The sequence below is a fragment of the Balaenoptera borealis genome, assembly GCF_965194805.1.
Source record: "Balaenoptera borealis genome assembly, chromosome: 15".
Classification (NCBI taxonomy): domain Eukaryota; kingdom Metazoa; phylum Chordata; class Mammalia; order Artiodactyla; family Balaenopteridae; genus Balaenoptera; species Balaenoptera borealis.
Genome location: NC_138871.1, coordinates 57,072,684 through 57,100,607, shown reverse-complemented (window position 1 = coordinate 57,100,607; position 27,924 = coordinate 57,072,684). Strand labels below are relative to the sequence as shown.

The 27,924-nt window shown below is 44.0% G+C and overlaps 2 protein-coding genes across 5 annotated transcripts in view; one reads left to right on the top strand and one right to left on the bottom strand.

Annotated features, from left to right (window-relative positions):
• The window catches only part of EML4 (EMAP like 4), a 163,901-nt gene extending 162,872 nt beyond the window's left edge, over positions 1-1,029 (top strand). For all 3 annotated transcript variants that reach the window (XR_014235099.1, XM_082358025.1, XM_082358021.1), the window contains exon 26: positions 35-1,029. Coding sequence is in view for 1 of the 3 variants with exons in the window: in XM_082358025.1 (XP_082214151.1) it covers positions 35-45 (11 nt within the window). In the remaining 2 variants the exon portion in view is untranslated. The remainder of the gene's footprint in view (positions 1-34) is intronic.
• COX7A2L (cytochrome c oxidase subunit 7A2 like) lies at positions 346-27,643 on the bottom strand. Of its 2 annotated transcripts, XM_082358370.1 has the most exons (6): positions 27,475-27,637; positions 18,268-18,399; positions 13,485-17,018; positions 9,268-9,341; positions 3,660-3,930; positions 346-2,128 (listed from the first exon to the last, which is right to left on the bottom strand). In XM_082358370.1, the coding sequence occupies exons 1-3, from the start codon at positions 27,544-27,546 to the stop codon at positions 16,878-16,880; spliced, it is 345 nt and encodes a 114-aa protein (XP_082214496.1). In that variant the 5' UTR covers positions 27,547-27,637; the 3' UTR covers positions 346-2,128; positions 3,660-3,930; positions 9,268-9,341; positions 13,485-16,877. The 2 variants fall into 2 exon arrangements, with proteins under 2 accessions (XP_082214496.1, XP_082214497.1); XM_082358371.1 differs by lacking the exons at positions 346-2,128; positions 3,660-3,930; positions 9,268-9,341 and having other exon boundaries at positions 16,913-17,047; positions 27,475-27,643.
• Between the last annotated feature and the right edge of the window lie 281 nt (positions 27,644-27,924).

Here is a 27,924-nt window from a genome sequence, read left to right as displayed (position 1 = left end):
TTTGATATCTTTTTTTTTTTTTTTTTTTGGTTAGATCATGTTTAGAAACTTTGGATGAGTTCAAAAGTCTTAAGTATGCAAGTGTTTACGTGACTGTGCCATTCCAAAGTGCATCAGAACTGTCATTCCCTTCTACTGTCTTCTCAGGAGTAATACAAATCAGGTATTTCATCATCATTTGGTAATACACAAACTTCAGTGAACTCCCAAGGACACTCACAACATTTGTATTCACATGCTGTATGTAAGGGTGTGGGTATGTGTGAAGGGGTGAGTGTAGACACTCACTCTGTGTGTGTATCTCTATATAAGAAGATATGCGCCACATTGAAAATACTCAGTGTGTTATCTCTGTGTATAGATATATGTCCATGTATTTCTCTTTCCTCTTGTTTACAACTGTTCAAAAAAAAAAAAAACCTCAAAGTAGTTCTCTTCAAAAGAAGGGAGGTAGACTCCAAGCAACCCATCATTTTTCAGTATGTTTGTACATAATTATCAGAGAGCAGCAGTAGTATCAGGCATATATATTTGCCTATTAGCTGTGGTGACTGAATCATCAGGTCGGCATGTGCTATATACCCTGCAAGAAAAATACTATGAGATGAACAAATAATTCTAGGAGAAGAAAAAGCATTTCGTTAAGTACCTGGGGGATACCACTCTCCATGATAAGCAGGGAGTTTATTTGGGGACATCAGTCACCTTTGGGGTTGCTGTGTACCATGAAATTTATATTCGTGATATCTTGGGTGGTAGTTTCAAAAGACACTACTAATACGCAGAAAGCGTTCCAGCTCTCTATTGCTGGCAACTACTGTTTAACAGTCAATTAAATCTGTGATAATGGTTGGAAGTGGGTGGGATTATGAAATTGTAGATGTTTTTAGAAAAAAAACTTGTGAATGAAAATGAATCCAAGTGTTTCATGTGAAGATGTTGAGCCATTTCTATCATGCATTCCTGTCTTATGGCAGAAAATTTTGAAGATTAAAAAATAAAATAAGATGTTTCATTTGTCTCTCTAAATGTGCCTTGGGTCTTTTTTCATTTATGCTGCTAGTGTCCGTGACTGTCCAATCATCAGAAGACATGACAGTTCAGAAGGACACATTTATCAATCAGTTGACCACTGCCACTGCTATGGATACAGCTATTCTGGAGTGACAGACACCATCTCATGATGTTAGAGGAAATTACTTCTGATTTATGCTTCCATTTAATAGGGAACAGCTTTGTTTTAATTTATTTCATGTCTACACTCTCTCCAGTGTTTAACGTTAGGTAATCCTGGTGATCCTGGTTACCTGCCTGACCCGCCTCCACTGCCTGCCTCCCCGGTGTAGCCTGCCGGAAGCCCTTGAACTCAGCGTCCCGCTTTCGCCATCTCTCCCGTGTTGCTTAGTGACACATCCTCTGTACACCGCAACCAAAAATTAGCTGCTACAAATTTTTCTTGATGAAGCATTAGACTAAGAGTATTCCATACATTCCCAGTTTTACAGTCATGGAAATAATGATGGGGTTTTCATCATCTTATTCATCCTTGTTGACTATGAATATATGTTCACAGCCACTCGCATATACTAACCTGTGACAGGCTGGCTTGGGGCAGAAATTCCTCTTTCAAGAATTCAGAGACAAAACGGCTGACAGACACCAGAACCACCCCACTAAACAATGTGATTTTTCTTCTTAATAAAAAAGGAGATCCAAAAAAGGAACCTCTATGGGGAAATAATGATGAATTAGATCTTGGACATATTGAGGTGTTTGTTAGTGTAACTTCTGGAAGGAACTAGGTTTCTAGCTTAAAGGTGGAACTACAACGAGAGTTTAGGACAAGGACATGTTTTTAGGACAAAGGAGACGGGCTGAAGAGCAGGTGTGCAGGACGTGGGCGGAGCGGAGCAGAGCTGTCGCTGGAGGAGTCCCCGTGCAGCCAGCGCGCCCCCAGACACCCCAGCTCGCAGTGATACAGGGCGTGTTGCCCTGTGGGCAAGGAGCGGGCTGGGGAGGTTCAGGAGCAGGCCTGCATTCACTTACCCAGATAACTGCCACACCAGGACTTCGTGTGTTATAACTTGAAAGCTGGAGCCTCTTCCACTTACACGAGGAGAAAGACATTCTTTATAAATGGAGGAAGAAGGAAAAGATGTGGGTGAAGATTCAGAGAGTTTTGGAAAGGAGACGGGGAAACAGCAGAGGACCTATGTCATCTCAGTCCTCAGTTCAGGAGAGGGTGAGGGCACTGCCCTTTGTAAAGAGGCAACTCCTGCTCTCCTCAGGGACTCTGATAATATTACATATTTGTGCTAATCAGTTCAACTTTTCCAAAGGAAACCTGAATTTCGACTCCACCCTCATTAATAGACCCCTACAGTAACCTCTGATACAAAGTAGACAAAAGAACTAAAAGAGAAAGAATCCCAAATGGAGAAAAAAAAGTTGCATTGTCTCTAGAAATGTCAGTGTGTTTCATTTCTATATCCATGGGTGACATCCTCAGGAGACCATAGCTTACGGAACTGAACAAATTTGTGTTTTTTGTTTTAATTTTACCAATCCAGAAGTTTAGCAGAAAAACTTAAGGGTGCCACTTCTGTATCTCAAAGGACAAAAACATCAAGAAATGTGGAAAATAAGAAACTGAGTGCTCGATGATTACAATATGGCACACATCCATAGAACGAAATGCTACTCAGCCGTAACAGCTAACACATAATGTAACACTTAAGTGCTTTCCACGTACTAACTCATTCAATTCTTCCAACAATCCTGAATTTGATTATCTCCATCTTACAGACGAGTAAACTTACAGATGAGAAGCCAGGTTACCCTAGTAGCAAGTGGCTGAGCCAAGATTTGAAGGCAGGTCCCCCTGCCCCCAGCGTTCCCGGGGCCAGCCCCGTGCTCTGCTGTGCGGCACTGCAGGAGATGCTCGCTGCAGAACAGTAACTTAGTGATTACTAGTAACAAAAAGAAGGAAATGGGTTGAGCTTCTGGTAGGAAGGATTTGAGACCAGTATACGGAAAAACCACAGGAAGTGATTAGGCTTTGGAAGAGGCGTCTTTGGGCTCTGAACAGAGTCACGAAGTCGGAGGGACCCTTCCCTTGCACAAGCCCCTCCTGTCATCCCTGCACCTGGAGCGCGGGGCCGAGCTTCCAGGCGTGCTGTGGCACCTGCTGCCAGCGACTCCCTGCCTTTCCTGCCTTCCTTGGCTCCTGTGTCCTCAGTCCCTGATGTTCAATTTAAACCTATTTGTGTGGAGAAGCTGCTCCCTTATTTTCCAACCTTTGAGCAATTTCCATTTCACCAAAAAAGCAGCATAGTAGCTGCTTCCTTCACCAGTCAAGTGCTTCTTCCCCTTAATCCTCCAGCCCAGGCTCAGCCAGAGGGCTTTGATCCTGCCTCTCTTCTCCCTCAGCAATGTAAACACGCAGTCCTGAAAATAGATTTTCCTAGGGAGCCACCCAGGGACAGGCGTGAGTATGCATAATTGCCACTGCCGACTCAATATCTCAGTGGGATTATGCAGATTTCAACCCCTGGCAGAGTTCGTTTTTGCCGGATCTCACTAAAGGAGCTGGAGACAAAGTGCTAAAAGGGCCTCAGGGAAGAAAAATAACTTTTTAATAAAAAGCAAAGCCCTCATACCTGGTCATCCCGTTTCATTCCTGATGTTCCACCAAGCCAGAGTGCATCCTGGGAAGGGTCAAAGCGTACTCTGGAGCCCATCTCAGCACACCGATGCCCGTTCAGCCAACACTGGGTCGGGCTGACTTGCAGACCTGGTTGGAAGCAGGGAAACCAGAAGCTGGCGTTCTCTTACCGTGTCAGCCACAGAACTCTCGCTCGGTTAACGCAACTGTGTAAGTCGGATGTCCAGGAAGGGCAGGGCCTCTTCCTTCTACAGACTTCAGTCTCTCTACAGTAAAAACGTATTGTGCTGCCGACACCTTCAAAGTGGTAGCCAGCCTGAACCCGGCAAGTCTGTATGAGACTAGGATCCACAGGAGTCACTGTTTCATCGGGTACATGTGCAAACTGTACTGGGCTCGGCGTGGAATCCAGAGATGGGAAGATGCAGGCCCTACCCTCACGGCGCATGGATCCTGGAAAGCCAATCTGGAAAGTTGACCAACTGTACCTTTCCATTTATAACATTCTTGAAACAGCAACACTACAGAGAACAGACTAGTGGTTGCCAGGGGACAGGGACGGAGGGGAGGGGATGTCACTACAGAGGGGCAGCACGGGGGTTCTGCTGTGATGATGAACAGGCTGCATCTTGGTTGTGGTGGTGATTACACAAACCTGTAAGCGGGACTAAATCGCACAACTGCACACGCGCACACAGGAATGCAGGCAGAACTGGTGGATACTGATTAAGGTCTGTGGTCTGCAGGGCTCTGTTGTACCCATGAACATTTCCTGGACTTAAAACTACACATTATATAAGATGTCACCACTGAGGGAAGCTGAGGGAAGGGTTCACCAGACTCTTTTTTTAAACTTCCTCTAAGTCTATAATTATTTCCAAATAAGATTTTTACAAATAATGATATAGAAACTCCCTTCTCTTTATACTTTTGAAAGGAATATGGGAACAAAAATGGGCCTTAAAACAACAAAAATTTTTAAATAAAATTTGTCCTCGTGCACTTGAGGTTCTCCATCTGTGATCAAATAAAACACTGCTGATGTGAAACGGCGCTCCCTGCAGCTTTCCCTGCCACTTCTCTGCCCCCACAGGGTCTGTGCGAGACTTCCTAGCTGAGTGTGGGCCTGGAGGAGCCCCAGGCAAGGGAGGGGCGCTGGTCAGAGGTGTGTCTGGGAACACAGAGGCTTTACCTGCTTGCCCCCCCCCAGAAGCAGCCAGTGCATTACCCCTGCAGCCAGAGGAGTCCCCCCCTTCGCGGGGCATTCTGCACCCCGTCTCCCTCCTCCTGGGTCCTCACTGGCTTCCCCTTCTGACTGCTTTGAGTGTCACTGATGCTCACTCCCTTTCTTGGAAACGCTCTCCTGAAGCCGCCCCACGGCTGCCTTCCCTCAGGTGCTTGGGCCGAATCACCTTCCCTTACTCAGAAGTAATAAAATGACAAGAAAAAGAAGAACTCCACTATATAGCAGGCCCTGGTGAAACTGCGGCAGAATTGAGATTAGGTGATCAGGCTTTCTCCTTTGAGAGTGATAGCCCTCTCTGGTTTCATTGGCAAAATCCATTTTCGTGTGGCCTACTGTTTGCTGCCCATGAATATCTCAGCACCAGAATCATAAGCAGGAGTGCTTGCCAGGCTTTGACATTTCCATTTAGAAGATGAATTAATTCTGAGCTGAGCCAAGAGTCCCTTTTCTCTTGAAAGAATGTGTTAGCTTCAAGCCCTCAGGCCCCTGGAGCATCGGTGAGGTCTCTCTCATACCAGTCCCACTTGAAGGTGAGTCAGCCCTTCCGTGGGGGCAAGTGAGAGATCTGACATAAAAAACCTAAGGCTGCAATGAACAGGGCATGTTTCACCGTGGGTTTAGGTAAGTTTAGGCCCCGTCTCCCTGGTCTCCATCTGAAAGAGAGAGTAAGGGTTTGCCCACCGGGAGCATCTGATTCTCAGGGGAGAGACCTCCTGGCGAGCTTGAGGGCTCTGCCCCCAGCTGCTCCGCGAGGGCCCCGTGTCCAAGGGGCTTGAGGGAAGCAGATGAGCTGTTCTCCCCTCGGGTGACGGGTGACGGGCTGAGGCCGCCATCACAATAAACAATGTTTGCACCGGAAGCGATGAGCAGGGCGACAGATTGTCAGGACAGCCTGCAGATGGCTCTGCTAATAAAGCCACCATTCACAGCCGCCCAGGCTGAAGTGGTTTCTATGGGAAACCCTCACATTGAAACAGAAGGAAGTTCTTTTAAATTATAGTAGATGATAACATTTTTTATTAAACGCTATCAAATTTCAACACCGGGATTTGCCTGGGAGGACACTCAGGAAACCACAGAGTGGCCATCTGCGCTGCTGGGAACTGTGACCCAAGCACGGGAGATTTCTCAGGTATGCCCTTGACCTGAGGATCCTCGCACCTCCCTGTTCTGATTCAGCGTTAGGGTCTGTTCCGTGCCACTCCTTCAGCAGTGCTGGGGACGCACTAGTGACCATGGGAGGGCTGGGAGGGCAGCCTCCAGGTCCCTCTACGGAGCTCGCCCAGGGCTTCATCTCTGCGCGTGTGAGCGACACTGGTCATCACCCTCTTTCTTGAAAACCCTACCCTCTCCTGCCAGGCACCACCGGCTTCAGGTTTCTTTCTTTCTTCCCTCCATCCACCCTTCCTCCTTATTTCCCCTTCTTTCCTTCCTTCCATCTTCCTTCTGAAGGGCAGCAGAATATGCCAGCCCCAAATATGCCACTTTGGTATGTTGATTATTTTGAGCTGTAGGCACCTGAAAAACAGCCAATCAATGAGAGGCTCTCTCTGAACTCCCCATCTGCCTAAAGACAGATGCTCCAAAAGGAACTCAATTGTCGAAGATCCCCTCCCAGGAGCTTCATCAACCAAGGGAGATTGACTCTCATCCCAGGAGAGGAGACTGGAGTCCACACCACACCCAGACACACTTGTCACAAACCATCACACCTCCCATCCACCCTTCTAAGGGTCCTCCATCTTCCCTAAAAATCATGCACTCTCCCCTAGGAGGCCTCCCTCCCTCCCTTTTCCCTACTAAGATGGTATTTAAGCCTGAATTTTAAGCCCGCTTGGGGAGTTGCTCATTTTTCCCTGAGTACCTCCCATGTACACATGAGGTATATGTGTTCGTAAACTTCCGTTTGTTTTTCTCTTGTTAATCTGTCTTTTATTACAGGGGTCTCAGCCAAGAACTCAGAGGGTGGAAGGAAAATTATTTTTCCTCCCCTACACTTGCATCTTCCCTTTCTTTCTTAAGTTTTTAAAGATTTTTTTTTTTTAGGTATAACTTACAGTAAAGTGCAGACATCTCAGGGTATCTGCCTATCTGCCTACACATGTACACACCCACCCAGATGAAGAGCTGGCACGTTTCCGGCACAGAAGCCTGCCCTGTGATGCCCTCCCGTCAGTACTCCCTCTCTGTTCTGACCTCTGTCACCATAGATTGGTTCTGCCCGGCTTTGACTTCTATCTAAATGCAATCACAGGGTATGCTCTCTTTTGTGTCCGGCTTCTTTCACGCAGCATGATGTCTGTGTTCCTTATATTCTTAGACCCTAGAAGCCATCACAAGCTCTTGTCCTCTCCACCTGCTCCTGAAATACTGGTATTTCCCCCATTCTATTTCCTCACCTTCATATACTTCCTAACAATGTAGCAGACCCCAGGCTTCCACTGCCCCTGCGTCCTGCCACCTCTCAAATTCCTACCTCCAGTCCAGACCCCTGGGCTTACCTCCAGACACAGCTGCTGACTGGAATTCCTTGCCTAGAGGGCTCACAGGCAATCCACTGTTTCCGATACGTGCCCTGCCCTGTTGACCCCCCAGTCCTGCACCTCCACTCACCCAGGAGCCAGGATGAGTCATCCCGGGAGCACCCGGAAGCCTGCCTCACCCTGACCTCCGATGTCCAACTAAGCGTCAGGTTGTGTTCACTCTGCCTTCTTAACATCCCTGGGCTTCACGCCTCTCTCTCCATGCCCACTGCCACTGGTCCCCAGGCTCTCATCATCTCTCAAATGAACTGTTCTAATAACTCTTAACTAGTCCAATGCTGTGAGTCTTTTTCCCCTCCAATCTGTCCTCCATATTGGCACCATGGATTCAAAAGAACCAAAAGAACAGTGGATTCTGTGGCCATCCCAACACACACCCTTCTTGCTTACCAACTAGAGTCCAAGCCTGCTCTGGCCCGGCCCCTGGCCTGAGCCTGCCTCTCCCCCACCTCCTCTCACACATCAGCAGGTACCCTTCCCTCAGGCCAAATGCCCTTCCCCACTGTATTTAGCAGGAAACTCCTGACGCATCACTACGCAATTTCCACAGTGTCCCCTCTGAGGGTGTCCCTGCCACTCCTTGGCCTTCCTGGACCCTGGCCCTGCCTCTGGACAGTTCTGTTGCACTTTGGTTGTGCCCATCATTCTCTGACCTCGGGGACCAGGGACGGCATCACCCCTCTCTGGTCTCTACTGCCCAACACAGAATCTGGCACGCAGCAATTACGGAATGAATGGTACGTGCTGTTAAGGCTTCCTGACGGTGAAGATGGGGCAAGTCCCCAGTCTGCTAGGGAGACGGGGTGCCAATCCTCAGGTAACCCCAGATCTGCTCACGGGAAAGCCCTATGGGAAAAGACAACAGAGCACCTGATGGCCCTTAAGAGAAGGCCAGAAAACTCGTCAGGAGTCAGAGACAGCCTAGGGAGCTGGGGCACCAGGAAAGAGAAGAGCCAACTTGACTTCAAGCCCCAGCTCAGAAGTGGCCAGGTCGCCTGGCACCACTAGGAAACCCCAGACCCAAGCCGCTCCTGGGTCTGAATCCAGAGGCATGACCATCTTCCCAAGTGGAGTCAGGCTGCCCTTTCTGTTTTTAACAGCATCTGGTCCAGATCCCAGACCACTATGAGCTTCTTCTAGGCCCAGAGCACAGCACAAGCTCAGCAAAGACCAGCAAGCAACGCCCCCCCCCCCACATTACCATTCCCAAGATACACAAATAAGGGTACAGTCGGCACCTCTGACCTCTGTCCGGACCTGAAGCTGAAGAAAGCAGATCTCCTCTCCCTGCCTCCTGAGTTCTGGGGGCCTGGAGTGAGTGATCCACCTTGAGAAATCCTGGGTTGGCTTAGAGACTCTTGGTCATAACACCTCACATCCACAATCATGCAGGAAAATATGCTGCATGACAAGGTATAGGTAAGTCCTAGAGCAGAGACACAGAGCTTTTATCTCCCCGCCCCCCTCCCCTCTGCTGCAGTCACGAGCCCGGAGCCTGAGTGTGCGGACTCCTTCAGGACACTGAGGCTGCAGACAGGCCCGGTTGAGTACTCTGACCCATCACTCAGCAGGAACGAAGCCACCCACACCCAAAGCACAGAGGGCCAGGGAGAGTTAGGTCACAGTATGGCAGGACACCCTCTCCCAACCCACAAGGCCCTCCTGGGAAGACCTTCCCTGGGGCCTGCCCCTGCCCAAGTTAGCATGAACTGGGCAGGCCACCTTAACTCGTCCTTCATTTTATCTCCCGTGGCCGCAGGACATGTTTTTGCAAATTACACACCTCAGCCCAAGCACCGGCAGTGATTACTTACCCCAGCCCTCCTCTGCAGTTGCGGCCTACTTCCCCTGGTGCAATTCCTTCTGATGCTCAGTGAACAGGACCCGACTAAGGGAGGGATGGGCAGACACATAAAGTTATGAACCGATTTTCCAAATGACCATTTCTTCAAGGACATAATTCCAGAGAAGAAAAAGGAACAGACACCAAGTATAAACAAGGCTCTTCTGTGTGACTCTACTTTAATTAGAATAACTAATTGAAAGCAATTTAATGTTGGTTCACGAAAGGTTAATGGAATTCATGTTTTGTAGATGCCGAATGCAATAGAGACTTAGCCAGAAACACAAATCTAACCTTTATTCTCTTTAATTATTCGCTCAGAATAATTTCCTGGGAGCAGGTTGAGTCTCTGGATGGCTTTAATTAAACACAACTGAACTCTGAAGTTGACATCAACTCATCCAGCTGCAGCTCAATTTTCAAATTAATCTGCTGTCTAACAAGGTTTTGTGGCCTAAGCAGGGGAGGTGTCGGGATGCGGAAGATGGGCTTGGAGCCTGACAGGTATTAACCAATTCTAGAGCATCTTACATCTTTGCCCCACCCTCTCCAGTGGGTAACCCCTGCCAGGACGTCCCTGAGGGGAGAGGCCCAGGCTGAGCTCAGCGACCAGGCTGCCTCCTTCCTTGGCGTCTCCCACAGTCCTGGGCTCAGGCTCCACTCTCTCAACACCTTCAGCATAAGCCCGGTACAGCCACAGCCTGAAGCGGACCCTGGGGCCAGCAGGCCCCCGCAGGCGCCTCCTCTCTACCTTGCCCACCTGCCCCCCACCGCCTGTCTCTCCCTGTCCTTCAGAGTGCGCAAATGTGTGAAAAGCCGGGGCGTGGCCTTCCTGCCTGGCGAGGTGCCCTCAGGAAACACCCTTATTTCCAGACGACTTCCCTTACAGCACCACCACCCCCACCACCACCCCCCGCCCCAGTACCAGCCTCTCCTTTTCTGCCTTTGAAAACCCAGGCCCCTAGTTTTGTCAGTTGCGGTTTATAGCCATATCAAGGCCCTTTCGCAGTGAGCTTCTGCTTCTTTCTAAAACTTTTTCCCTGCCGACTGGGAGGCAACCCCACCACTTCTTACAGCCTAGGGCACTTCAGCCGACTTCCACTGTAATGCTATTTGGAGTAGACAAGGATTCCAATCTGGCTGGTACATGCTGGACAGTGTGAAGGACCTGTGCTTGGGCCCTGAGGTACAACCATGCGACCATGACAAAGCTCAGTGTCATGGACAAGGTCAGGGCATGATGTCCTAGGAGGGCTGTGACAGAAGGAAAAAAAAAAAAAAAGTATCTAAAGAATGCTATTCCAGCCACCCCACTTGCCCTGTTTCCATTAGGATTTTGCAGCAGCTTCCTTAGAAAAGAGCTCTAACAGACTCTGGACCCTGAGCAAACAGCATCTGATCTCAATCTGGCCATCCCAACACATCCTGCAGCAGCTCGGCACCACCGCGCCACACAAAGGTCAGGATTCTTGATTCGAGCTTATGCAAATGCAAATGACCCATCCCCTCTAATCTTCTGCCAGGAGGTGGCTGGGCCACCCCAGTTGCTCTGTTCATGTAATGAAAGCCAGGGTCAGCTGATGCTCCTCTCATAACTATGGGGCCGACCCACTAAGCCAAGGTGCAACATGGGTCCCGGAACAGAAGCCACAGCCAGGCTTCCTCTACCTGCACCCAGCCAGGGGGCAACCTGTCCGCAAGCGACCAAACCCCACCAGTCTTACGGAGCTCCCAGATCAGGACAGGTGAAGGATAACAGCAGAATTCCTTCATAACAGAGTTTCTTGACCATATGGTTTACCAACCCTAAGCGATTGAGAGACAACCTGAAAAGGACCTAAAAATAATTCTTGTAACAGTTTCCTTAAATATAATCACAGTGTTTGCTTACAAAGGCAAAGTATCTGATTCATCTTGGGGTCCCAGGCTTTTGCACACTAATTAAATATCTGGAAGAAGCAGATTAGTGGAACTCCTTAATGACTGACTGTGGGTCAGAGGCAGCCCTGGATGACCAAGGTTGACAGCCACTGAATCTGACAAGAGGAGCACTAAGGACAGGGTCCCACTTCTCAACCCCGACACGGGCGGTCTTTGGTGCTAGATTAAAGAGTGCTCCAATCCAGGATATGTGCAGTCAAAATGTCAAATAAATGTATTAAATCACTGGAACCAGACAGTATCAGAATTTCTAAGCAGTCAATCATTATTGTCCCTGGTATAACCTCTAGCTACTGAATATCAACAGGCCAGAAAGTGAAAGGTTTGCACAGCTTCCAGCCATAAGAAAAGTCCGAAAGAAGACTTGGGCATTAGGAACCTCAACATCAGACAAGCCTGAGAAGCTAGCCCAGGGCCACACACATAACGGAGAGGAAAAGTATATAAACCAAAGAAAGCCAGCCAGTGTTGTAACAGCCAATCCCACCCTCACCAGGCCACTGACAGCTTCACACTGGAGTCACAGGATATGAGAGGCCAGGAAGGAGAGGGAAAGCTAGCTGGACCCAGAAAGGGACTCTGGCTGAGAGAGAAAACAGAGAAGGGGTAAATGGGCACTTCTTTGAAAGGAAAAGTATAAAGCTGCCATTTCAACCTTTCTTGCTCTTGTTTACCCTAAAAGGATTTTGAAAATCTATGTATTCCCCTTTGTATTATGTAAGCTTAACATCTGAAGTTTTTCATTATAATTTTAAATAGTTGCAAAGAGAGTTTCTGGTGTATTGTACATAATGGCGTAAACTATTAAGTCACTCTTATAAATGTATCCAGTGGACTGTAAATACCATCACAATTAGACACCTACCTTCATCTAGTTAAAAATACAAATGTCTATTTAAGTCGGAAATTTCTTCTTGAATTGGGAGCTCCATTACTCTCCTCCATCTAGAATTTTACCCCCCACATTTTACCCTAATGTAACATATTTTTAGGCTTGAAAGTCTCTTATTGACCATACTTATAATTCCCTGTAACATACCAAATTTCCTGTGACCTCATAAGCTCTAAGTGTTCAAAAATATTTTATTCTGGATTGCATGATTATGATTGCTATTAGCACATATTTCAAAACAACAGAATATAAATACTGATCATTATTAAATATGAGCAAAATTTCACTAGAAATGCATCCTGATAGAGTAAGAAGGTTCATGTTTCCAGGGATGAATCTTGCTTACTATTAAGACAGTTTCAGCACCAATTCCATTCCTGTTTTTCATTTTTATAGACATTAAGCCCTGAGACACCTTGTTCTCATAAATAAATAGATGGCAATGGAAGTTCTGTAATAGCAACATCTCTGAATTCCTTGAACTCCCGAGTTATACACCAAAGTCATGCAGTGATCTATTATCAAAATTATTTTTAATGATCAACTGACAACTCAATTGGTTCCTCCAATTTTGTTAAAAGTAGACTCAGAGAACTTGTAACTTGTAAAAGGATTGTTCCCTAGTCTTTAGACTCATATTCTCAACATTTATATTTAGAATTATCCCCATGGCACCCCAGAGAGCAGGGCAACACACCATGGTCCTGACTAGAATGGGTGAGGGTTTGCTTTCCTTTTGCAGAATGGAAAAGGTGATAAGGGACCCCTTATGCTAGGCGTGTTCTCAGATGGCTCAACTTTAGAAGTATAACAGAAGTTGAGGACCTAAAAATTGATTCCCTTAAAACTATCCTTGCCTGGGTACCCCATGGAGTCTTCCTACCCCCAGAGCTACATGAGTTCAGACCACTGTTGTGAAGACTAACCACATGGCCTGGAAGAGGTGAAGAGAGTAACTGTCCCTCTGTTGACAGCATCTCATCGAGACAGCACTAACAAGGAGGGTGGCCCCCCTCTAAGTAAACAATCCAACCTGGCAAGGGTTCAAAGTACCATGCTTAGAAGGAATAATCCTAACTGAGAACACAGTGAAAGGCTTGGAGCCTTCAGTTAAGACCCAAGAAGAGGACACCCTGAGCTCCTTCACTGCATCCCCCCATAGGCTGGCACCAAACAGCTGACTGGCCCAGTGGGAGACACCTGACCCACAAGGGGCCAATGATATTCTCTCTCCTGGAATTTGGAGCTAGACAACCATTTCCTACCATGTGCAACAAGAAACAGAGATAAAGCTGGTCCACAGAAACAGAGTTAAACAGCTGCACAGCCAAGAGAATAACAGAAAGGACAACCACCTTGGTCCCAAAGGTAGGCCTTGTGGCCCAGCTCCACTCAGGTTCTAGAAAATCCCCCTTTCTGCATTGGCTGGTTTTAATGAATTTCTGAGACTTGCAATCAGAAGACGTTTGGCTCAGACGAGTCAGTAGAGTGTTTCTGAGGAATTCGGCCTGATGGACCAATAACATTTACAGCATATCAAAAAGTACCTGGAAACAAGGAGGCCAAGTACATGATTAGATAGTTCACAAAAAAGGAAATATATTTTACCTTTAAAAATAAAAAGATTTTTTAAATTTTAAATATAAATTTTAAATTAAAGAAAGATATTCAACATCACTAATTACAATGGAAAGACAATTTAAACCAAAGACATTTTATCATTACCAGATTGGCAAAGATGAAAAAGTGTGACAATGCATTCGGCTGACACAGGTGGGGAGGAACAGGCACCCTCATCATGGCTAAATAGGATTGTACATCTACACAATCTCTCACAGTGAGGAATAGCTATTGAAGTTGGAGAGACACATTCTCTCTGCCTTAAAAGTCTCACTTCTAGAAATTATTCTACAAATACATTCAGCAATATGTAAAATGACATGTAAAGATTATATGTTTAAGGCAGTGTTTGTAAAAGCAAAAAATTTAAGACTAAATAACCATCAAAAGGAGACTAGTTAGGGGCTTCCCTGGTGGTGCAGTGGTTAAGAATCTGCCTGCCAATGCAGGGGACACGGGTTCGAGCCCTGGTCCGGGAAGATCCCACATGCCGCAGAGCAACTAAGCCCGTGAGCTACAACTACTGAGCCTGCGCTCTAGAGCCCACGCGCCACAACCACTGAAGCCCACGCACCTAGAGCCTGTGCTCTGCAACAAGAGAAGCCACAGCAATGAGAAGCCGGCGCACCACAACGAAGAGTAGCCCCCGCTCGCCGCAACTAGAGAAAGCCTGCATGCAGCAACGAAGACCCAACACAGCCAAAAATTAAAAAAAAAAAATTAATTAAATAAATTAATTTTTAAAAATTTTTTTAAATAAAAAAAAAAAGGAGACTAGTTAAACTATGGGGTAGTCATAAAATAGAATACAATGCAGAAAAATGAGATAGAGAACAATCTCCAAACTATGAGTAGCAGGAATATACAGTATCAGTTAGGCAAAAATAAAACAGACAGAGAAGGAAAATGCATCTATATATACGAACAGAACATACCAAAAAGTGAACAGAAGAAACTGGGGTAGAGAAAATACAAGGTAAACGTGGACAGCATTCTGTGTGTCAGAAAGTAAGAAATTGCTCAAAGACTGATAGGGGCATGTCAGTGGGACATAGAAGCCAAATTTGGGCCAAATTTGGGCCAAATCTGAGCATCAGCATGAACAATGGCATGGGTGGTTATTACCTTGAATGAGAAAATTACACTAAAACCTCTTAAAAGGGGAGTACTCCTCTTCACTGAGATACATCAACAATAATAATTAGAAAATCACTTTTTTACAACCACCTTAGTAATAAATGATTCCATCAAGAATCACCAAGGAAAACTAACACTGGGTGCAAAACCACTGAGGACATGATATTCCCAGTCTCAAATATCACCCCACAGATTACTTATTAATTACAAAGGGGAAAGGGTATCTTTACAAGGCAGACAACATCTTAATTAAGTTAACCAACTTCAACTCTCCAATAATGGGACAAACTGGTATCAAGTGCCACCTGATACAATAAGAACACCACACCATATACAAAGAATTCCTGACTAAACTGCTTAACCTGAATCCAATCATGAGACAGTAAGACAAATCCAAATTGAAGGATGTTCTACAAAACACTACCTGAATTCTTCAAATAGGTCAATGTCATGAAGGACAGTGGGGACTTTTCTTGATAAAAGGAGACTAAAGGGACATGACAACTAAACGTCCTTATTTTTAGGAGATACTGGCTAAAGTATTTATGGCTGAATTACAATTCCATAGCTTAATCTTAAATGATTCAGCAAAAACCAAATGTGTGTGTGTGTGTGTGTGTGTATTATGTATATACATTCGTTATGTGTGCCTGTGTTTGAGAGAGCAAGAAAAAGCAAAGTGGACAATATATTGATAACTGGTGATCTAAGTGAAGAACATACAGGTGTATATTGTTCTATTCTTACAATCTTTCTGCATTCTGAAGTTTTTCAAAATAAAAACTTGGGGGAAATACCAAGGAAGTTTAGACTTGTACAGACAAATAAGGGCTTCCTAGCCTGTGAGAATGATACTGTTTTCACATGCCATATTTTATCTTCAGTAAGAGGTTACTGTTCTTTGCTATGGCAAAATACAGACCACCACTTTATATAATAAAATTCCACCTTTTTCCAGCATTAATACAGGGTATGTGAAGTCTACCAATTGTGACAGCACAGGAAATTACTGTCTAAATGAACTGTGTGTTACATGCACATTTCACTAAGGGGTAAGACAGTTTCTTATAAGGAACCATATGGTAATCATCAGTATGCCATTCGCCTCCTATTACTTGACTTTGAGGAACCGTTTTGTAAAGATTATCTGGTGTCTAATTAAAAAGAAAGAAATTAGACTCGGGTTTAAGATGCCTCTGGTATGTTCTGAAATTATTTTGAAAGCTTATTTAAAAGGACTTCAAACTTGAGATTTTTTCATTCATGTATTTATTCCACAATTAAAATAAATCATAATTTAAAGCCATAACATTTTTAAAAGGTAAAGGAGAATTTGTGTCACAGCTGTATTAATAAAACAGACATTGGTCTAAAGTGCAACACTAAACAGGTGTTCTCTGTTCCCATGGTGGAATAAATACATAACAATTACACATAAAATTTCACTAAAGATCTGAGATGACGCAAATAACCCTTTGAAACAAACTGCCCAATGAACAGAGGCAGACTGCAAATAATTTCTATTAACATTTTACTGCAGGATGGAAAAATCCCCAAGGTGACTACTAACTCAAAATCTCTCATCTCATGTGCCTGGCCTTAGCTTGTTTTCCTTCCTCAGTCACATCCAAATCCAAAAGGGCTTCTCCATCCCAAGCTCAATACTCCACCATAAGTCCCCAAGGACCTCAGCACCGACTGCCAGAATGGGTCTGTGTGCAACCTTCATTCAGAACCTCCAGGGAAATCAGAAGCCCAAATGCAGAGAGCAGCAGCATTTCTTTAAACAATAGTTTTAACTGTCAGATGAGCTCTGCCAGGCCATGTGCATTTCATAACAAACCAAAATACTGTCTTAATTTCTGTTTTCTTGAAGAATGTTAAGTAGGCCATTCAAGTAAAAAAAAAAAAAAAAAATTTTACAGAAATAATGAAAAATGAAAATTCAAAGGATTTATGCTAAAAAGCAAACCAGTCCTCTGCAGCCTAACTCATTTGTTTCTGGGCTGTGATGCCATGTAGAGGGCGATCAGGCAGTAGATGGTCCCTCCCACAGTCAGCGCCATGGTTGTCCGGTAAAGCATTTGGTCAGGCAAGCCTCGTTTCAGGTGGATGGGCACACCGTCGGATTTCTTGAAAGAAAGAATTATCAAGGATATGGCTGATAAGAAAAAGATTTTACAATTTAGGCTAATATAGAACAAATGCCTCTACTTTATAACTAATCCATCAACCCACCGCAGTGGAAAAAGCCCAAATCTACTAGAATGCTAACTGAAATACTGGTATATTTCTTACTAATGTAGCTAAAGTTTGTAAGTCCAAAGTCATTCTCCAAAATGCAGCTTCAGGAACATGTGTGCAACAAATTCCAAATTTCTAAGGAATTTATCATATATTGCTTAACTACAAAAGGAGCACTGGTGAATTTTTTTTAAAGGCAAAGGTAATCAGCAGCTAATCAAAGACCTGTAGGCACAAGAAATACTCTACATTTAGTCTGACTTCTGATCATTAGTGGATAAAGTCTAAGCACACCAGGTCAGTTAACAGGTTCATGTCCATTTTGTACTCAACTACCTTCTTTCTATTAAGCTGCTAAACCCCTATTTAATAATGAGACTCCATAAAATGTTTAATCCATTATCTTGCACAGTCTCCAAAATCCCTCCCCACGGCAACTCAAGACCCCAAATGCCCACTCAAGTCTGAGTTATCAGATTAAAAGAGATTAAATTGATCCAAAGTCCCCAAGCTGGTCCTAAATCTGGACATATTTTTGAGGAGGGGAAAGCTATCTTCCAGCAACAGCAGTAACAGCTATTGCCACTCCCACGATACCTGAGATATAGTCGAGTCACTGACCTCTCAATTATCTGTAGGTAGATTAACATTAATAATATTTTTAAGTCCAATCCTAGCTTCTCTGCTAATCAGCAAACCCAACAGAGCCTCCTCCACTTCTAGCCAACAGTTCAGTGAATTTTAATATAAAGCAAGCAAAAAACAACTAGAAGAAAACTTATTGCCAAAAGTCACCTCATGTGTCACAAAGCCTAATATATACTGGATTATTCACAGTGTTATTATATATTATATATGCTATTGCTTCCTCCATCCAATGGATGATCAACAGCTACATATGCAATTTAAAAATCTGCATAACCTTAAATACTGATGAGGAAATTTATCACCCTCTCTTCTTTTATCAGTTTCTACCTACATGAAGTTCTACCAGTTTATGGCTTAAACTAAAATCAAGAGAATTCTATTTAAGGAAAAACAGGGAAGTGAGTAGCAAACTAGATTAAGACTCCGTTTTGTAGGGGTTTTTAGGTCTATTTACTTCACAGCCTTCACTGTTCTAGTGTCTTCTCTCACCTGGAAAAACTTCTGCAGCTCTGGAACTTTATTTTTCCCAGCATACTCATATGCAGTAGAATTGGAACTCAGTTTAGTTGGTGTGGCAAATATGATAGGCGGTGCTTCTGTGGAAACCACAGGCCTTAATCCCTGCAGGAAAAAAGGAAAAGGTCAAGTTGAAAGTATGTCTGGGCATGTGAACAAGCCTTTCCAGGAGAAGGCTGTCCGCAAGAGTGGAGGCAGTGATTCCACCACACAAGAGAGAAGGCAAGTCCCCAACTCTGCATTACAAAGCATTTAGGTTTAAAGTCCCTAAACTTCCAACAAAACACCCTAGCGCCCATTCCCAGAGCAAACACAGTCAAGAACTCTCTTGCCTGTTAAGGTGGGGGAGGGGGAGGGGGAGAAGCAAACCACAACAAAGGCCCAATCTAAGCTTCCAGATAAACCCATTGTGTCTATCTTCTCATCAAACCAGTAAAACATTTATCATCTATATGAACTTTGGGTTAAATTTCAAAAGAAACCTGGCTGTGCCTTTTCTCCTCTGGGTGAGTAGGTGTACCAACATGGAATCTCGAACCCTGAAGTGGACTTCAGAAACTTTCCAGACACACAGTAAAGAAATATCTCAGTCTGGAAGAGCCTGTAATGGGAAGAGAGCTGTCTTTCAGGACCAGAAAACAAAACAATTACAGCAGAGCAACTGAACTTTCTGGCATTAATGGACCAGAAAACAAAACAATTACAGCAGAGCAACTGAACTTTCTGGCATTAATAAACCTGTAAGTTAAAAAACATATATTGTAAAAATAAAAAAGGAAAACTCAGCATTCTCATTGTGACGTGTGTACGACAATACACATGTACTACATACACAGAGTGTCTACCACTGAAAGGACTGAGTGCAGTAGCATGTGCCTAAAGCAGTGTCTGGTACACAGCAGGCATTCAATAAACATAAGCTGAATGAGGTTCGGGGGCTCAGCAGCCGCCTCAGCCACATGTGACAGAGAAAGGAAGGACAAACACACAGCCTTAAAAAGAACCTAAGGGGGGAGAAAAATGGAGTGCCGATACATGCTACAATATGGATAAACCTTAAAAACAGTACGCTGAGTAGAAGCAGTCAGTCACAAAAGACCACAAATATATGAAAGTCCAGAATAGGGATATTTACAGAGACAGAAAGTAAATTAGTGGTTGCTTAGGGACTGGGGGGGGGGGGGGGGCAGGGGGGTGTTAAGGAAGAGGAAGTGATAGCTGAAAGGTATAGCTTTCTTTCTGAGGTGATAAAAAATGCTCTAAAATTAACATGGTAATGGTTGCACATTATCTGTGAATACACTAAAAACCATTTAATTGTACATTTTAAATGAGTAAATGTATGGTATGTGAATTACATCTCAACAAAGCTGTTTAAAAAAAAAAAAAGAACCTAAAGGGAACTCTGGGTTTCTATCTGATGGAGTAAACCTACAGTGGCAGATAGATAAATGATTCTCCAAAATAACCTACAGATCACACTAAGGAACTTAGAGTTACAAATCAATAAAATCACATCCTTTTATATTAAATTCTAACTCAGAAAAATAAAATCTTAAAGTTAGAAAGCAAAGTTCAAGCTCAGCCTCTTCTATTTTTACAGATGAAAAAGGAAATCCTTTGCTCAAATTAATAAGAGTTATCAGATTGTACTTGATCTCTTCAAAAATATCTAACTTTACCTATAATTGACAAGAGACCTATTCTAAAGATCACATATTGAAAACCTCAATGTTACTCCCACCAGGCAGGCACTGGGATCAACAGAGCAACAAAAAGGCATTAAAGTAATTTTGGCTTCTATTTCTTCTGACACAGTCCCATAAATGGGAATGAATCACAGCCTTTTTTTCTGTTCTTTCACTCATTCAACATATTTTACTGAGTACTTACTCTATACTGAAAATACATAATGAATAAGACACATTCAATCTCTGCCATTATGGATATCAGTGTTATGGAATAATAGCAGCTAATATCTACCAAGCTCTTGTTATGTGCCCAGCATCATGTTAAGCATTTCATACGCATCATTACAGCAATCCTAGGGAGATGTTACCTTTCCCTTTTTTTTACAGAGGAGAAAACTGGATCAGAGAGGGTGACTTGCCTGAGACCCCATAACAAAAAGAGCCAAGTGTGGGAACTCAAGCCTCTCTCAAGTCCAGAACCCTGGCATTTAAGTACCTACCTGCCCCTGATACCTCCCGTCAACTACTGCTCAAAATCAACAATCCATTTGAAGAGAAAGTCTGCTTAGTAAGCTGTTAGTCTACATTTGGAATATAACACACTCAGAGACTTAGGAGTCAGAGACAGAACAGGGGCTCCAACTACTGAGATAACAAGGCTATAAAAAAGTCCTCTCTTTAAACTGGAGAATTTTAGACACTCCCTTATCATTCTGTGAGCTCTTTGTTATTTTCTCCTTATGATCATTTCCCCTTGAATGCAAAAATTTAAAAACCCTTCCTACCAAGCAACTCCAAAACTGGTTTGAAATTAAATTCATGTTTTGACAGGACTAATGTGAGAGCATTTTTAGATGGGATTATACCTAGTTGCTTTGTATTTGTTTACCTGTCAAGTGATTCAAAACTATAGCAAAGTTTTTGAACAAGATCATTTCAAAACAGGAGTTATCAACCATCTTAACAGTTTAAAATAATTCCATATTTCCATTTATAATACTGTAAAAGTTTAGAATATCGAATTTTAAAGTTACCTATAATCCCACTATCTTATCCCATCAATTATTATGAATTGTATATTCTCCTCCAATCTTTTCATAGGCATATTTTAATCTTTATAGTCACAGGGCAAAACCCCACATTCTACTTTTTTCACTTATAATAAACATTTTTTTTCAGGTTCCTACACAATCTTCATAACTAAATCTACTCTTCACATCAACCCCATAAATTATTACCAGCCCATGTTACAGATGATTAAAACAAAGCTCAGAAATGTCATAAGTGTGCTCTCTTCAGCAGCACATATACTAAAACTGGAACGATACAGAGATTAGCATGGCCCCTGCGCAAGGATGACACGCAAATTCGTGAAGCGTTCCATATTTTTAAACAACTACCGTATGCTAACACATATATATGGAATATAAAAAAAAAAAAAAAGGTTCTGATGAACCTAGGGGCAGGATAGGAATAAAGACGCAGACATAGAGAATGGACTTGAGGACACGGGGAGGGGGAAGGGTAAGCTGGGACGAAGTAAGAGAGTAGCACTGATATATATATACACTACCAAATGTAAAACAGATAGCTAGTGGGAAGCAGACGCATCGCACGGGGAGATCAGATCAGTGCTGTGTGACCACCTAGAGGGGTGGGATAGGGAGGGTGGGAGGAAGACGCAAGAGGGAGGGGATATGGGGATATATGTATATATATAGCTGATTCACTTTGTTATAAAGCAGAAACTAACCCACCATTGTAAAGCAATTATACTTACGACAGTACAGATGTTAAAAAAAAAGTAAAGCAGTAAAGATGTTAAAAAAAAAAAAGTCACAAGTAAGATGGGATTCAAACCCACACATGTTTATTACACCACACCATCAGTAATCAGCTGTCTCGGTCCCACAGGTAAAAAGAATCCAAATGGTGCTAAGGTACTTCACTCTACCCATCATTAAACCTCCTAACAATATAAGAGCAGTCAAGGTTTCCAGTGTTTCAAGGCAGCTAGATAAGACTAGCACTAGTGTTCTCAAGAGTAGACCAGGAAGCTATATTTACAGGAAGGGATCTAGAGCAAATCCCTTTGCCTAGGCCTCTTCCAGGGCTACGGCTGCCCCAACCTAGAAGAATTATGAGCCTCAAATATGCCCCTCCTCATCTCAATAAATGATAATGCCATCTTTCCAGGTACTTGGGCCAAAAACCTTGAAATTGTTCTTAATACCTCTCACTCACACATTTGAAAATCCTTTTGGCTCTACCTTCAAACTATATTTAGAATCTGACCACTTCTCACCTATCTTCACCAATCCACATTCTGGTCCAAACTCCTGGATTTTTAAAACAGCCTCCTAACTGGTCATCCTGATTTTATTCCATCCTTGCTGCCCTACAGTCTACTCTTAATGCAGCAACCAGTAATTGTGTTAAAACAGAGGATGTGGGGAACTTCCCTGGTGGTGCAGTGGTTAAGAATCCGCCTGCCAATGCAGGGGAGACAGGTTCTAACCCTGGTCCGGGAAGATCCCACATGCCGCGGAGCAACTAAGCCCATGCGCCACAACTACTGAGCCCATGTGCCACAACTACTGAAGCCCGCACACCCTAGAGCCCGTACTCGGCAACAAGAGAAGCCACCACAATGAGAAGCTCACGCACCGCATCGAAGAGTTGCCCCCGCTCGCCACAACTAGAGAAAGCCCACGCGCAGCAACGAAGATCCAATGCAACCATACATACATACATACATACATTTTTTTTAAAAAAACAAAAAACAGAGGATGTCACTACTCAGCTCAAACCCTTCTAAAGGCCTCCTATCCCCCTGAGCAAAACTCAATGTACTTAAATGGCTTTCAGAACCCTACGAGATGCACCCCTCACCGCCCCCGCCCTTTACATCATCCTCTTTCTCTGTCCCAGTCTACTGGACTAGCCCCTTAAAACTCCCAAGCACCAGGCATGTTCCCTCTGTCTAGAATGCTCTTCTCCAGGTATCTACATGGCTTGCACCCTCACCTCATGTCGCCTTCTCAGTGAGACATCCCCTTACCACCTTTTTCAAAACTGCATGTCCTCCTCCATACTGCTAACCACCTCTTCCCCCGCCTTCCCTGCCTTATTTTTCTCCATAGCACCTATGACTATCTAACATACCATATTCAGCTTTGTATAATGCATCTCTCCCTACTGCAATGGAAGCTCCAGGAGGTCAGGATTTAGACACATTTTGTTCACTGTTCTTATTTCCCAAGACTTAGAAAAGCAACTGGCACAGAGCACATTTAGTAAATATTTGTTGAATGTATAAATAAGCTAAGGAAGTCTACAGCTTCACCAGTGTAGACTTGAATATTTCAGAACCAAAGCCATGAAAATTAGCACTTGATGGCAGAGCCTCCCACACAGCCCACAGCAACGTGAAAACTGAAAGTTGTTCTTAAAATAAGTGGACTGTAGACCACGTGGAAATCACAGGTTTTGCTGAGTATCAAATCTCTTAACTGTTTACACAATCACTACCACTACAATTGATTAAGAGACATTCAACTGTTTTACCACGTTTAGTAACTGAGTTCTTCATAGTCTACTTTAGCTGCTCCAAATTTTAAGAGAGAAAAGTAAACATGATTTTTTTTAACCTCAAAATTGACTGGCCCAAAGTTTCCCCTTTCCTTCTACCTTTTAACTTTGGGGAGGAGGAAGAAGAGTGGAGAAATAAGAAAATTATCCCAAAAATGTTTTAATTTTTAAATGATAGAAACTTACGAGCTCTTCCATTCTGATTCAGGACTACAAACAAGTTTCAATCCGCAGTGATCAAGTCCTTCATTTCCAATTGCCAGCTAGGTACCACCACCTCCATGTTTCCCTGACATTTCACACTCAGTGCATCCAAAATTCACCCAGTTTCTCACAAGCCTACTCAGGAGCTCCCTGTTTCTGGGGAAAGCACCACCATCCTCCCATTACCCAGTCATCTTGGAGTCCTCCTTCCTCATTTCCAAAATCTCCTCCACCAGGCGCTAAGTACTCATCTCCAGCCTCTGACTCTTTCTCCATTCTTACTGAGAAGACCCTGAACTCTTTTATGGGTATAACAGGCATCCCTGGCACTGGTCTCTCCCAATCAGATTATCTTTTCAAAGCATAGCTCTGGTTATGATACGTACTCCTCCATCATAAACCTTTCATGAAACTAAAGGGAAGAGGCCATACCCTTGTTTCAACCTCCGGACAAGACTCTACCACAACTTTCAGCATCAAGTTGCTTTGTAAATTCCTATTCATTTCTCACAAAATTAAGTCCTACCATCCTAGGCCCTTCATGATCTACCTCCATCCACCACAGCCAAACTTACCTACTCAATGATTCCCCTGCAGCCCCCCTCTCCTCCTTCAGTCTCACAGTTCCCTTAATCTAGAATATCCTGCCATCTTAACTAGGAGAGGAACTGTTGGATCATACGATAAAATTATGTTTCACTTTTTTAGAAAATGCCAAACTGTTTTTCAAAGAGGCTGTACCATTTTACATTCCCCCCACAATGTAGTAGGGTTCCAGTTTCTCCACATTCTCACCAACACCTGTTGTCTTTTTTATTTTAGCAGGTGTGAAGTGGTATCTCCTTGTGGTTTTGATGAGTATTTCCCTAATGACTTATGATGTCAAACATCTTTTCATATGCTTATTGGCCTCAATTTATTTTTGACAAAGGACACAGAAAGGTAAGCAAAATGCTCTTCACTCAACCACTGGAAAATACCTCCCGACAATTACTTGCCATCAGATTGATTTATAAATCTCTACCTGTACTATTGTTAGAGAACTAGCTTTTCCATACAAGGTTACTCAATGCATGTTAGATTATTCACTTTACATAATACTGAAAGTTACAAACACCTACATTTTACAGTGTGCTAACATTTTAAATGTTTCCAAGAAAGGAAAAACTGAAGTACTCCTGATTACCAAAGTCAGAACCCTTGGTTTGGGGATACCTGTCACAATCACTCTGAAATCTGCAATTCATATAAAGCCTACAATATTCATATAAAGCCTACATAATATCACTTCTTTCAACATAACTTAAGAAATCCTTAAGTAATTAAGAAGTCCAAATTCTCAAGAGAAACACAATTCAAGTGGAGCTAGAAATCTTTAATCCCTCTCTGTACCAAATGCATCTTGGGGTAATATCTGCTCTAAGTGCCAATTTATTTCAAGATGTGTCAGTTTTAGTTTAAAATTTCACTTTTTCTTACTAGATAACAAAATCTAGATTATTTTAAAACTCTATTAAAAGAAATTCTACAACCACCAATGGAATAGATCAATTGTGATATATTCATACAGTGAAATCCTATACTGCAATAAAAGGAACCAACTACTAATACACATAACATGAATGAACCTCAAAAATATTGAGAAATAGAAGGCTTACACAAAACAGTACTGTGTGGTTCCATTTATATGAAATTCAAAAACAGGCAAAACTATCTATTTATAGTGATAAAAATAAGAATAGGAAGATGGACATGGATTGACAGGGCAATAGTAAAAAGGAACTTCCTAGGAGTGATGTAATGTTGTATATGTTAATAAGGGGGTGGGTTACACAATGTGTTTGTCAAAAATGTGCTGAAGAGCTTCCCTGGTGGCGCAGTGGTTGAGACTCTGCCTGCCAATGCAGGGGACACGGGTTCGTGCCCTGATCTGGGAGGATCCCACATGCCGCAGAGCAACTAGGCCCGTGAGCCACAATTACTGAGCCTGCGCGTCTGAAGCCTGTGCTCCGCAACAAGAGAGGCTGCGACAGTGAGAGGCCCCCGCTCGCCGCAACTAGAGAAAGCCATCGCACAGAAACGAAGACCCAACACAGCCAAAAATTTAAAAAAATAATAATAAATTTAAAAATAAAAAATGTGCTGAAAAATACACATCTTTTTATTATAAGAATATTTGCTTCTTTATAGAAACAAATATAATAGAAATAGCTATTTCTTATAATCTGTAAGATAAGTCACTGTTGTCAATTCCTTCTTTAGACCTCACTACCAATTTGGTTTCAATGACGCCATGCTGCTTTCCCTTCTAATCCTGGATTGTTCTTATGATAAATTTTCCTCCTCCACTCTCCCTTCCTGTTTCTGTAATCTAATCGTAACTCCATCTTTCTTCCCCATGTGCTCCCTGGATGATCTCCCCCACCACAGCTTCTACTACCACCTACGGGCTGAAGACACCTAGATCTATTAAACTCCATATTCATAAATCCAGCTGCAATCAGACATGACATCTCATCACGAACTCAATATTTATAAACCTGGACCCTTCCTCCCCAACCCCACACCCCCCAAAAACTTGCTCTTTTTCTTGCCCTCCCTATCCTAGTTAACAGCACATCTAATCTTAGATTGAAATCATTCTTAAACATCCTTCCCCTTGAGCAAGTTGCGGTGTTCCACAGAAGAAAGAGGAGGTAACAACAATGGAGCATTCTGTACACCCCACCTGGGGCCCTTACTGTTCCAGTACAGTTTTCCAACTGCATATCTCATCAACCCTTCCCTACCTACCCTGAGGATTGACACTGAAAATGATGGTATCTCAGACTTAGCTTCTCGAGAATAGCTACCACTTATCCAGTAACAGCCACCTGTCAATGATCGCCAGTCACATGACACACACCTCTTTTAATCTGTACTCCACCTGCCCTAAAGGAAACTGAGCTCACAATGAATTAACTTGGTCAAGGTCATAAAATTAAAGCACCGAAACCAAGATTTGAGCCCAAATTAAGAGTCTGGGACTCTAAAGTTTTTCATCTCTACACTACAAGCTGGAGACTGATACTCCAAATTGGCAAAATCTGAGTGAAGTCGCAATACTTTTCAGACCACTCAAGAGCAACCATCAACCATTTTACAGCTGGAAAAATGTCAGCTCTTTGCACGTTAACTGCGAAGACTCGCCCAAACATCTGAATTAACTCTTTAAGTCTCCTAATTCTGATCACACAGCCCCTTCTGCCCCTATGGCTTCCGCTGGTACCGTCACCCCAGCTCCCAAATCTGGTGCTTGGATGAGGCTGTCTTTTGGGCTGCGGCAGGAGGATGACAATGGAGCACTGAGGAGACTGAGAGCTAGACCTCCTTAAAAAAAGGACTGGACCAAACTTCGGACTCGGTCGGGTCACATTCTGGGACCCGCCGACCCCACGAGCCACAAGCAACGACCTCGGGGGTCACCTTGACCGCTGCTGAGTGCCAGGCCCAACTTCCACACCAGGCCAGCCTCGCCGGGGAGCAGCTACAGAATTAGGAGCCTCCATTGCCACGGCAAGTGCGTGACAAGAGATGAGGGACCAACTAAACCGAAGCTCGGGCAGAAGCCTCGCCTGGCTCCGGCGCTGAGACTGCCAGGCGCAGACTCGGGCCGCCACTTCTCCTGTCCGAACCGGCGCGGCGCTACCCGTACCTGAGGGCTATAGGCGTCGGAAGCCCACGCTCCCGTCAGTTTCTGCGTGAAGCTACTAAACTTATAATACATGCTGCCCAGTGTCTACTTCCTGCAGCCACTGCCCGCGCGACCTCCACAGAGAAGGACCCCGCCTTCCCGGGTGTCTGCCGAAGGCACAGCCCAAGGACCCTGAGCCAAAAGGCGGGCTGCCCGGGGATCGCCTAATTTAAAACGTGCCCTCTTAAGCCACATAAGGGAATGAGAAGCCAGGTTCTCCGGGCCAAAAAGGCAAAACAAGTTCTGGGGCAGCGCGGAAAGCCGCTGTAGCGCGGTGTGTAGGGAATAAGAGCCTTCCTCTTTCCGTCACGTTTAGATTCGGGCAGTACCAAGACGCCCTAAGAATTGCGCAAGCGCCCCGCCGATCATGCGGGAGGCTGAGGGACTTGCCGGGGTTGAGGGGGCGGGCTC

Coding starts and splice junctions, on each gene's coding strand:
- COX7A2L (XM_082358370.1), bottom strand. CDS start 27,546: ATGTATTATAAGTTTAGTAGCTTCACGCAGAAACTGACGGGAGCGTGG. Junction 18,400..27,474: donor CCGACGCCTATAGCCCTCAG/GTACGGGTAGCG, acceptor TTTTTCCTGCAG/GGATTAAGGCCTGTGGTTTC. Junction 17,019..18,267: donor AGCTGCAGAAGTTTTTCCAG/GTGAGAGAAGAC, acceptor CTTTCTTTCAAG/AAATCCGACGGTGTGCCCAT.